The sequence below is a fragment of the Rhineura floridana genome, chromosome 5 (genome assembly GCF_030035675.1).
Source record: "Rhineura floridana isolate rRhiFlo1 chromosome 5, rRhiFlo1.hap2, whole genome shotgun sequence".
In the NCBI taxonomy this organism is placed as follows: Eukaryota; Metazoa; Chordata; class Lepidosauria; order Squamata; family Rhineuridae; genus Rhineura; species Rhineura floridana.
In genome coordinates this window covers 187406982-187419320 of record NC_084484.1, presented here as the reverse complement: position 1 = coordinate 187419320, position 12339 = coordinate 187406982, and the positions used below count along the sequence as shown (strand labels likewise).

Genomic DNA, 12339 nt, shown 5'->3' with positions numbered 1-12339 from the left:
GTACTAGGAAGCAGATTTAGCAGGCATGGGATTTCCCCCCCCCCCCCGATTCTCAGATTTGGCATTATCCGTTATCTCATCTCTGGATTCAAAGGCTCTCATGAAAATCTTGGCCTCAGCAGCATACAGTAAAAGTGGGTTCCACAGGCCTGTGTGTGAGAGAGAGAGGGAGCCAGAAATGCTTTTGTTTAATCCACCTGAAATGTGCAAACTGTCGAACTTGACACTTCCCAGGAAATAAAACAGAACCTAAACATGAAATCGAAAAATGGGCTTGATGCAGCTAAGTAAGAAGCACTGTGAATGTTAGAACTGGGGGTTTAATTGTGACACATTTTGACTGTTCAACTTGTTTCACCCCTCATTGCAAATCAGATGGGTTGTAAATCAATTGCTGTTTTCCTGTGTGAGATTGGTGCAGACCGTGTGAGATTGGTGCAGGACACAAAACTGGCCATGGGACCATTATTGGGTTGACGTACAACGTTGTTAGTTGCACAGTTGAACCCGAACTGGATTGATCTGAAAAATATTTTGGTTCACCTCCCTGCCCTGTTTCAAAGAGGGTCCGTCTTCCAAAGCAATAGCCTCAGGATAGCTCTGCGGATCTGCTTGGATTTGATGCTGTATATGATAGGGTTTAGAGCAGGGGGCACTATCAGATAGACATAGGCAACCATGGTGTTTACAAGTGGGGGCACGTCCTTGCCAAATCGATGAATCATGGATAGGCCAATCATAGGGATGAAAAATATGAGCACAGCACAGATGTGAGAGACACACGTGTTCAAAGCCTTCAGGCACTTCCCCTTGGTGCCCAGCTTTAGGACAGTCCTGATGATCAGGACATAAGAGAGCACAATGAAGACTGAATCTATGCCGGCAGTTGAGAGAATGACAATTAAGCCATACAGAATGTTGACGCTGATATCATCTGCGCAGGCCAAGTTCATGATGTCAGGGTGGAAGCAGAAGGAGTGGGAGAGATTGTTGTTGCTGCAGTACGTCAGCCTCTTCAGTAGGAAAGGGACTGGGAGGAGAGAAACCGCAGCTCTCATCAGCATGGCCAGGCCGATCTTAAAGATGGTAGACTTGGTCAATATGGCTTTGTACCTCAGGGGCCTCGAAATGGCCACAAAGCGGTCAAAGGCCATGGCCAGAAGCACCGACGACTCCATCACGGAGACGATGTGAATGAAATACATCTGGGTGAGGCAGGCGTCAAACCCAATAGCCCTGATGTCAAACCAGAAGATGCCCAGAGTGGTAGGGAGGGTACACATCACCAGGCCCAGATCCATGACCGCCAACATGAAGAGGAAGTAATGCATTGGCTCGTGAAGACTTGGGGTTCTCCCAATGATGAACAGGATGGTGCAGTTGCCTGAGAGGGCCACGAGGTAGAACAAGCAGAAGGGGATGGAGACCAGTCTGTGGTGACTCTTGCCCATTCCAGGAATGCCAGTCATGAGGAGCACTGAAGGCTGGTAGAAGGAGACGTTGGAAAGTGGTGGATCTTGCTGGGATGCTTCCATTCTGCCTCAGGGGCTGCATGATCTAGAATCAAAAGAAAGCCAGCTCGGTATTATTGGGTGATCTCCAAGTAGTCAAATATTGGCTAAATGTGAACAGGCCCAATAGCCTTCTGTGTGTGCAGAATAAGTGCATAAAAATAGCAGCATAAAAAAATCCTAAAACTCAGAACACCCATCAGGCATAAGTATAAATCACCGATAATAATCAAAAGACAGTTGACAATTGAACCACAGGATAAAATAACAAAACTGAGTGAATGGGCGGAAAAATGGCAAATGCAGTTCAATATAAACAAATGTAAAATTATGCATATTGGAGCAAAAGATCTTAATTTCACATATACGCTCATGGGGTCTGAACTGGCGGTGACCGACCAGGAGAGAGACCTCGGGGTTGTAGTGGACAGCACGATGAAAATGTCGACCCAGTGTGCGGCAGCTGTGAAAAAGGCAAATTCCATGCTAGGGATAATTAGGAAAGGTATTGAAAATAAAACAGCCGATATCATCATGCCATTGTATAAATCTATGGTGCGGCCACATTTGGAATACTGTGTCCAGTTCTGGTCGCCTCATCTCAAAAAGGATATTATAGAGTTGGAAAAGGTTCAGAAGAGGGCAACCAGAATGATCAAGGGGATGGAGCGACTCCCTTACGAGGAAAGGTTGCAGCATTTGGGGCTTTTTAGTTTAGAGAAAAGGCGGGTCAGAGGAGACATGATAGAAGTGTATAAAATTATGCATGGCATTGAGAAAGTGGATAGAGAAAAGTTCTTCTCCCTCTCTCATAATACTAGAACTCGTGGACATTCAAAGAAGCTGAATGTTGGAAGATTCAGGACAGACAAAAGGAAGTACTTCTTTACTCAGCGCATAGTTAAACTATGGAATTTGCTCCCACAAGATGCAGTAATGGCCACCAGCTTGGATGGCTTTAAAAGAAGATTAGACAAATTCATGAAGGACAGGGCTATCAATGGCTACTAGCCGTGATGGCTGTGCTCTGCCACCCTAGTCAGAGGCAGCATGCTTCTGAAAACCAGTTGCCGGAAGCCTCAGGAGGGGAGAGTGTTCTTGCACTCGGGTCCTGCTTGCGGGCTTCCCCCAGGCACCTGGTTGGCCACTGTGGGAACAGGATGCTGGACTAGATGGGCCACTGGCCTGATCCAGCAGGCTCTTCTGATGTTCTTATGTTCTTAACTATCCATCTCTAGCTATAACACATGCCAGCACAGGCTAGGATAGCAACGAAACCTGACCCCATCAGGAACAGCAGAACACGTCAGGCCAAGATGTAGCACCAGGGCAAAGGGGAACTAGACCAAAAATGCTCACTTCCTATAGGGAAAGGCATTGCAACACCTAAGGGGTCTACAAGCACATCAGGAGACTCCTGGGGAGGGGGATGAATATTCCAGGGCCTACTCACGCCTTTGCAGACATGCACTCCCTCAGTTAGTGGGAATGGTCTGCTTTTCAGCCATCTTAAGTCAGATTCCTACCTTGAGCAGGGTGTTGGGCTCGATGGCCTTAGAGGCCCCTTCCAACTCTACTATTCTGATTCTAAGAGGTTACTCACAATTATGCTTCCAGCAGGAAGAGGTTACCCACAATCCCAAGTGGTGGAGCCATGTTTTTTAGGCAAAAGAAACAGGATGTCTTGACAAATATATCAACACAAGAAAGGGCAAACTTTCCTGGGTTTAGCAGTATATGGAAGCAACTGCTTTTATGCGGAGTGCCGGCTTCTCACACTGCAAATGAAATTAGGTGAAATTAGGGCAGGGCTTAATTTCTTCCATACTGGAAGGATGTTAGAAGAAGTGCTTTGCTGGATCTGACCAAGTTGGGTCCATCTGGGCAGCCCAGCATCCTGTTCCAAATCCCACAAAATCTCAGATCATTTTTGAGGAGAGCTTGGGAAAGCTTGACTGTCTCTATTTTTCAATAGTCCATTCCATGGCACTATTTTTTACCCGTTTATGACAGTGGTTTCCAAACTTTTTTGACACGGCAGACCACTTGAAAATTGCTGAGGGTCTAGGCAGACCACTTAATGATTTACCTGTCAGTTGTAGCAATTGTAATGCACTGTGCTAGATGCTGTGTGGTTTTTAATTGTATTTTTACAGACACACCAAGGGCCACCTGAATAAAGCTCTGAACTTAGAGGTCTTCACATTCAAGCCATATATAAATGTTCTTAAATAAATAAAATAAATAAATATCCTGACCTTCCTGCCCCCAAAAAGCCCAGGGCAGCAGTATAAACACCTTTCTATGCAATTTTGCCTCATATTCACATTTTTTTCCAAAGCAATTTCCCCCAATATAATGCATTTTTCACTCATATTTGCTTTTTTGTGCACACTTTACCCTAATTGTAATTGTATTGCAGAATACAGGGAAGTGTGAATTATGAAGGACGGCTGTTTCAGCTCACGTATTGCTTCCGAAAGTGCAAATTAAGTACATTCACCCCTAAATGCAAAGTGAATTTAATTTCTCCCACAGCCCTAATCCTACCTCTGGCTCTCTGCACAGGCAACAGATTTCTAAGAATGCACACTGATAATGCTCATTGTCATTTCCACCTACACCTCTTTGCCAACAAACTTTGTTCAGACAGCCGGAAGTCCTGCTTGCTTTTCCTTCTGCGTTTGCTCCTCCACTGAACTGTTCAAACTTGTGAAGTCTGTGGCTATAGAAAATCCTTGATGCATAACTAGCAAATGTTTGGCTTCTGGCTTCATGGCCACTAATTCTCCTGGAGCTTGGAAAAGTTACTTTTTTGAACTACAACTCCCATCAACGCAATCCAGTGGCCATGCTGGCTGGGGCTGATGGGAGTTGTAGTTCAAAACAGTAACTTCTCCAAGCAGCGGAAGCCTTTTATGGCTACAGTTGAGCTACAAAGTTCCCACAAGCTCCTTCCACCAGCACCCTCTGGTTGCTTTGCAAGACTGGGTGCCTCGAAGGTCTCCCGCCACAACCACCATCTTTCAATTCCCATTCTGGGAAGTTCAGTGGACATTTATGTCATGATCTCATCTGAGGCTATGTGCACACTAGCTCCTTAAAAAGCAGGAAGACCATTTAGTCTGGGTGCGGTTTGAACCTCATCTGCACCCAGCTGCACACATCTTTATTGTTTGATTGGAAAGCAGTAGGGCCCCGCTTTACAACGCTTCGCTTTATTCATTATTTATTCATTATTGTATTTATACCCCGCCCTTCCTTCCAGCAGGAGCCCAGGGTGGCAAACGGAAACACTAAAAACACTTTAAAACATCATAAAAAGACCTTAAAAAAAACTTTAAAAACATCTTTTTTAAAAGGGTTAAAGATATTAAAAGACATATTAAAAGCAATTCTAACACAGACGCAGACTGGGATGGGTCTCAACTTAAAAGGCTTTACAGCGCTTCGCTAATGCAGCAGTCTCAAGCAGACTAAAGCCCCATTCATACGGCGCTTGTTCCGCTTTTACAGCGGTTTCGGGGTGCTGCGCGCCATTCTATTCAATGAGTTCCGCTTTTTCAGCGGGGGTCCGGAACGTAACCCGCCGTATGAGTGGGTCCCTACTGTACAGCCAGCCCCACTGCTGACGATGTCAGAGCTTTTAGGACCTCCCACAGCAAAGCATTTCCATTGGACACATTTCGGAGTCACAACAGGTTTATCGACCAATCAGTTTTGAAGTTGGCATTGAAGCTGGCTTGAAGGGAAAACCCATCCAATCTGAAAAATCCCAGATTTTGAGTAACAAGGAGTGGAGTTCAGCTGATGTTGTGTGTCCCAGGATTCACAACACAGAGATGGAGATGCACTGAAGCCAGCATGACTGCAAATGTGGGTAGAAACACACTCACCGTTCTGCCGGTTCCTGTGCGTCTCCCCTCTAGTTTCTGGAAAAGGGGTCACATGACGTGAGCTTGGAAAAGTTACTTTTTTAAACTACAACTCCCATCAGCCCCAGCCAGCATGGCCACTGGATTGGGCTGATGGGAGTTGTAGTTCAAAAAAAGTAACTTTTCCAAGTTTGCCAGATCCACCCACAGCAGAGAAAGAAGGAGCAAGCCCTTTGGGCAAGAAGGGCAAAGGAGAACAGGAATGGGAGGAAGAAGCAAAAGGGAATGGGAGTGAGGGGGGCTGGGACCCCTGCATTTCCTGCCCTGCTGGTGGGAAACAGCTGGGGAGGGGGCAATGGGTTAAGTATCACTTCCACCACCACCACCGCACCGCTGCTATAATTCAATCTGCAGCCCCCTCCCCTGCGTTTCCATTAAGAAGCAATAAATGGAAGACTGATCACAGATCTCCCAACATCTCATGTTGTTTGGTCTGAAACGGCAGGTCCCTTTATGGGGCCCGGAGCTTAAAGAACAGGAAGGGGCGGCCAGAGGGAGCAGGCAGGTCACACAATAGAGGGAAGTGACCGCCAAGGCACTGCGCTGCGAAGGCCGGTGCTTTCCAACTTGGCCATAAATTATCCGGAGCTGGGGGTGGGCAAAGGCCCGCTTCGGTTTCTCTCTGTCTCTTGTTCTTCCAGTCAGTATCGCACGAGGAAACGGGCAGGGGGCAAGAGGGGCACCTGCCCTGCCAGGGAAGGCCAACATGCCTGAGGCTTTTTGGGTTAGAGAAGAAGACTAAGGGGTGGGGGATGGGGAGGAACTCGGCAAGAGGCTTTTAAAATGATGCATGGAAACTAACAATGATATCCCAGCCTTCATCTCAAAGGGGCCCAGGGTGGCAAACACAGAAGTGTTAAACAATGGAGAAAAGCAGAGAGAGAGACTTTTGTGCTGTTCAGAACAGACAAAAAGAAGTACTATTTCACACAATGCAGAGTAAACTTATGCACTGTAGATTCTCCATTGCACCTCTCACCGTGTCCTCAGCAGCGGAGGGCCTGGTGGAGCAGAGGTGCTTATCTGACCTCCCGGCAGGTGAGTCACTGCTGCTTACCGGGAGGAGGAGGAGGAGGGAAGAGGCAGTGCAGTCCAAGTGCACTGACAGGAGCGCCACATTGGCTCCGCTGCTGCATTTGCACCATTGCTGCCCTCCAGCCACCTCACCCCTCCTCTTCCTCCTCTCAGTAAGCCGCAGCAACTCACCTGCCGGGAGGTCAGGTAAGTGCCTCCAGGCCGCCATGCCATCTGGTACAGCATGTACTGAATAGTTATATGAAAAGAGCCCTGCAGTTGGTTCTAGTTGCCCCAACATGAATCCCAGAAGCAGGAGATGGCAGCCGTGATGTGAGCTGCTGGCGGGAGGGCAGAGCCCCTCAGTACACCTAGGTCAGCTTTCAGCACCCCATGGCTCATCTGACCCAACATCCTGCCTTGACACAATTTATACCCTGTTGTGCCCAGGGCAGTCCTGGAAGGAAAAGTCTCTGCAAGCATTTTAGGAAATCACTACTCAACTGGGCTCTTCCCTGGCCCAAGATGCTTTGTGGAACTGGGTGCTTGTGCCACACAGTCAGTCAGTGGGGTTCAGCCTCTTCCACCACGTTGCAAGAGATGCTGATGTGCACCTCTTAGACCATGCTCTGTCCCATTCCCCCACCCCAAAAATACACTAGCCCACATGACCACCACTGGCACTTGGATTGTTTCTGCCAGCCTCTGCCAACCTGGTGCCCTCCAGATGTTTTGGACTACAACTCCCATCAGCCCCAGCTGGTTTCTGCAGTCAGGTGGGCCCTACTGCTTTCTACCCCATCTACTTACTGGGTTTCCATGATGGTTGGGTTAAAGAAGGGAGGCTGAGCCTCTTCTTGCATCAGAAGAGAGGTTGAGTCTGGCTTAGTGTCCAGAGCGATTGGTTTCCCAGGCGAGGGGGGGGAGTGATAGCTTTTATCTGGCATCCTGAAAAGAGCCCAGCTGGTGCGACTGCCTGGCCAATCAGGGTCTGCCCCCACCACAGTGGGAAGAAGCACGAGGCCGGAGGATGCTCTGCGAAGTACATCCAAACTTTTTTCCATTGATGACGCTGCTGCCTTCTTGGCAGAGCCTGCTCTTCCTCTCCGGGTTTATTGGGCAAATGGTTGATCCTCCCCCCCTTCCGCCTCCCTCCCCCAGTTTTATGACCAGATGAGCCGGTCGTGCTCCGGGAATGCAAACAGCTTTATTGTGAGAATGGGCCCATAAGACAAACACCACATTGGGACGAAAGCCCTTCCTGCTGTTTGCCAAGAAAACATGAGGAGGGGGGAGAGAGAGAAGGTCATCCCTGCTACCTCTTCCCCCCACAAAAGGGCACCGCCGCCAGAAGCTGTTTAATTAAAAGCCACTTCAAGACTACTTCATACTGTACTGCTGAGTTAGAAGGAAGCCTGTCCCCTGAGCTGTGAAGCGTTGAATAGGTCTGCTCTGCAAAGCTTTGGGGCACCCTAAGTCATCTATCCCTGCCATCAACAGACCGCATCAGGGAAGGTGTGCTAAATTTATTTATTAATTAAAAGCATCTATATACTGCTTAAAATTTTAAAAATCTCCAGGCTGGGCCTAAAGCCACACCTTGACAGAAACCATCCTAAGTTGAGCCTGCTCTTATCTGGCCATTGCATAAGTCATCCACCTGTGAACGAAGAGCAGTGATTTGGTGAGCCCCATTCTTCCAAACAGCCAGCCTGTGGGGACCTTCATGGTTACACACAGAAGAAAGCTGACGAGGCCTGTATCTCCTGCCCTTGGAACAATAAAAGACTTCGTGGGGCTAAAGTGGATATAATGAGATTGGGGCATGTGGCTGCCGTTGACTGGCATCTCCACAGCAACAGGAGACTGTTGAGACATGAGCCTGTGCATCACCTATGGGTGGGGAGAAAGGATGGATATCCACTGGGATTTGTTGTTCGCTGCCTATTCCATGTCTGTGGGGCAAAGGTCTGCCCTGGGCACGAGGGAGCTTTGGCCGGAGGTCCAGCACAGCAATTCCAAGGCCTTGGGGTCAAAGCTCCGAAAGCAACACACACGCCTCCATTCTATGGATCCTGAAGGTGAGTCCTGTGGGGTGAGAACTGCAATGGCCACGTGCCCCCCAAGCCTTCTGCTCTCCTTTATTAACCCTTCCTGGGCAGGATGTCAGGAGGTTCACATTCTACTCTGCTTCCCTTTTAACCATGCGCGTGCACACTCCAACCCTGGTTTCTCATCCTATTTTTGACAGCACAGAATGGCAGCAATTCCACTTGGCAGTTAAACCACACTTCCCATAGATGTTTGTAATCTGTTCCTGGAGCTCTGTTTATTTTCCTTTTTAAAAAGACAGTCAATGTGTTTGGAGCAGAGCAGGGTCAGATCATGATGGTCTGTCAGCTTGAACCAAGGAAGAGGATGCCTGTGTAAAAAGAAAGGGATCTCAAAGCTGCCCCTGATAGGGGTTCTCCAAAGGAAACCTATTTTGCATGGGGCCTATCAAGGGGGGCTGGGTGGAAAAGAGGCAGGGATTTCCCTTATCGTTGCTTTTTAGGACCCCGGAGTAGATGTGGAAGGTCTGTCATTTTCAGTTCTCTCACTTTCTCATGTTTCCAATCTTAAATTCAGTTTTCCAGAATTCTGCTGCAATTTGTGATTTTTTAAAAAAAAGTCTCATGAAAATTCTTCAGCATTTTAGTGTGAATTTCTCTTAATAAACACCTTTTTGTCTACAGTTTTGACTAATGCACACATTTTTGCAAGCAATTATCCCTAACATAATGCATTTCTGTATGTCATTTTCATTAATATAATCATTTTAAGTGCACTTTCCCCTAATATATGCACTTTTGTAAACATTGGTTGGTTGGAAGAAAACTTGCATTGCAAAATTCAGATGAGTGCGAATTTGGAAGGATGGCTGCGTGTCAGTTCTGACATTGATTTGGAAAGTGTGGATTTGGCAGATTCAACTTCAAATGCAAATGGTATCAAATTTCTCCCCCATCCAGACTCCAGAGCAAGTCTTGTCAGGCAGGAAAAAGCAGAGGGGATTCCTTCCTTCCTGCCCACCCCTTTTCCTTCCCAGTATTCTCCCTCCCTCTGTGGCTTCCCAACTGTCCTTGGCATCCTTTACCTCTTTGTAGGAAATGTGGGAGGGAAGTGTAATCTGGATCATTCTGGTATTTTCTTAAGGCTGATGTCTAGGAAAGTTGAGCCCAAAGGTGGCAACCTGGGCAGAGATCAAAGGCGGATTGTCCAGGATCCGCACATTGACCTCCAACAATCTTGTTGCATTTCCTCCAAGGACATCATTCCTGGGTATCCACTTAAGCCCAATTTTAAAAACCTGTCAATAAATATCTATTTAAACTACTGAGGATTGACTGGGTTATGCTGCTTGAAGAACACTTTTTCCCTTGGGGAGGTTTTTGGACAGGAGCGACAACATGGATCTGTGCCATTTCACGGGCTGCGGTGCTCTGCTCATCCTGCGCCAAGATGGAGTTTTCCTCCAGCTATTCTGCTGCATGGTCCAGATTCCCACCCCACCAACCTGTTCCTCTGCACTAGAGAAAGCAACAGCTCTATCTTGACAAGAGGGAGAGAAAAAGAGAGAATTCAGTAAATTTATTTTTGACTCTGGGAACAAACTCTGGTCTCTGGAAAAGGCAAAAGAAACCAGTGGCATAAACAGGCCACATCCTTTCTCTGAGATGTTTCCTTCTGAGCAGAAATATAACTGATTGGAAGGAAAGCAGCTGGGCATGAGGGCACTCAAAATAATTTGGGTTTGATTGGTTTTAAAGATATAGTTTGGGGATCATTTTTGTTTATCCATAGATTTGCATCTTGTGATTTGCTTCTTCTTTCCAGCTTTTTATATGTCTTATGAGAACTTTGAAATAGATCTCTTGATTGTCAGGAGAGGTGTAGTTTGAAGCAATCAAGGTGTGGGCATTTATTTAATACACTGAAGTACACTTTAATGGTATCACAGGCAACCCCAACCATCTCTCCAGTGACCTTCATTCCAAGGAAAACAAACCTGAAGTATGAGCTGAGACCACCTGAGATCTCTTACTGCCCAGAGACTGGAGTGCGAGTAACAGCATTCATTTGTTCAATGTAGGAGTTGTCTAATAAAAAAAATATTCTGTAGGCAACATACACGGTAAAATAGATAAAATTAAAACATAATATACAATAATTCAATAAAGCAATGACAGGGCAATGGAAGAGGTGTTCCGGGCTGTGTAGGTGATGGAGGAGGAGGAGAGACAAGGGTTAGCATAGAGCCTCTGGGAAAGGGGGCCAGCCCTGCGTTCTGACAGGTGGCACACTCAAATGCACCTTTGGACAGGACATCCGCATACCCGAGCTCTGGAAAGGACAGTCTCCCAGCAGTCTGGACATATTGGAAGGTCCCAAAACGACTTTGAGGTGCAGACTTATTTCACCCCTTCCCTTACGGCTCTCCTTCACAGTAAGGATAATGGAGCTCAGAAACAACTTATTCCACTTCACAATGTCCCTGAAATCTACTTCTGGTTCTTCAGGGTGAAGTCATTGTGCATCTCTCTCTCTCTTTTTAACCATTTAAAGCAAACCTCTTTTCTTAACAACAACAAAGACTGCACTTTTGCTTTCACAGAACCGTATGCTACCTGTCACCTCCATTCTCCGATGCTTCCCATGAGTAGGAACATTCCACATCCTTTCCTGGAATTCAGAAGTTATACCGGCCAGAAAACAAAGAGAAACAATATTTTAAGCACCTAAAAGCTGTTACCCCATGTCCGCATCTTAATAAAAATGTTATGTTCAGCTGTGTTTTTAATAGTTGATTTGAATCCATTAGCGGTTTCAAAAGTGTCCTGGTTTGCATCAGTTCATTAAAAAACACACAAAAGGACTTCATCAAGGTTTCTCATTAATCAGGTTTAGGAACATAGGAAGAGCATTGGTTCATCTAGCTTAGTATTGTCTGGACTGACTGGCAGTAGCTCTACAGAGTTTTAGGCAAGGAAAAATTCCCAGCCCTACCTGGAGATACCTGGAACTTTCTACATGCAAAAAGCAGGTGCTCTTTCACTGAGCTGTGGCCATTCCCCTAAGAAGAATCCTACAGCCTCTGTTTTGTATGCAAAAGGTCCCAGCTTCAATCTCTGGTGAGGCTCTGGTTCTCGTTTTTGGAAGAGGATGCTCTAAGAAGCAGAGCACTGGATCCTGCCCTGGTCACCAGCAAAGGCCACCTGAGAGTTATGCTCCAGTGTCGAGGTATCTTGGAGAATGGTAGAAACTGGATCTCCCCCATCAATTCACTTGAACATTGGCTTGTGATAAAACTTTCCACAATTCTTTCTTGTCTACAGGCCTACTTTATTTTTGGCAGCAAACACTAAAATAGCTTCCAGCATCATTCTAACAAAAATATCTCACTAATCAAGCCACTGGTTGTCATGTGACCCCCATATTTATAAATTCTGTTGCTATTAAATCCAGTTCAACATTCCGACTCAGATATTATAGTGACAATTTTTTCAAGTAGCAGCTCAGTAGCTTTAATCACAGAAAATTCTCATCATCTGCTTGTCACTTCCAGTCCTCTGATTCTGAACAGGATTAGTTCTTGTGATTATGTGGATGGGGGTGATCAGGTTTGTTTACTGCTTTAGGGCCAAACAGCCAACAGGATTACAGTCATCCTTACCCATTTGCCATGCTGGCTGATGCTGATGGAGCCTGTTCTCAAACAACACGTGGGGGGGGAGGACTACACTGGCTACCCCTGAACTAGAGCATGTATTAGCTACAAATCTTTGCCCTTATGTGCAGGGGAGAATTACACACATTTATTTATTTATTTATTTATTTAT

At 46.4% G+C, this 12339-nt stretch overlaps 1 protein-coding gene across 1 annotated transcript; it reads right to left on the bottom strand.

The window, feature by feature from the left end:
* Positions 1-477: 477 nt before the first annotated feature.
* On the bottom strand, positions 478-7350 carry LOC133386035 (olfactory receptor 51G2-like). Its single transcript, XM_061629659.1, has 2 exons — positions 7271-7350; positions 478-1557 (listed from the first exon to the last, which is right to left on the bottom strand). Exon 2 carries the CDS (start codon positions 1533-1535, stop codon positions 558-560), a length of 978 nt encoding a protein of 325 aa, XP_061485643.1. The 5' UTR covers positions 1536-1557; positions 7271-7350; the 3' UTR covers positions 478-557.
* Between the last annotated feature and the right edge of the window lie 4989 nt (positions 7351-12339).

What these genes read in the sequence shown, in the direction of transcription:
- LOC133386035 (XM_061629659.1), bottom strand. Translation starts at nt 1,535, where the DNA reads ATGGAAGCATCCCAGCAAGATCCACCACTTTCCAACGTCTCCTTCTAC.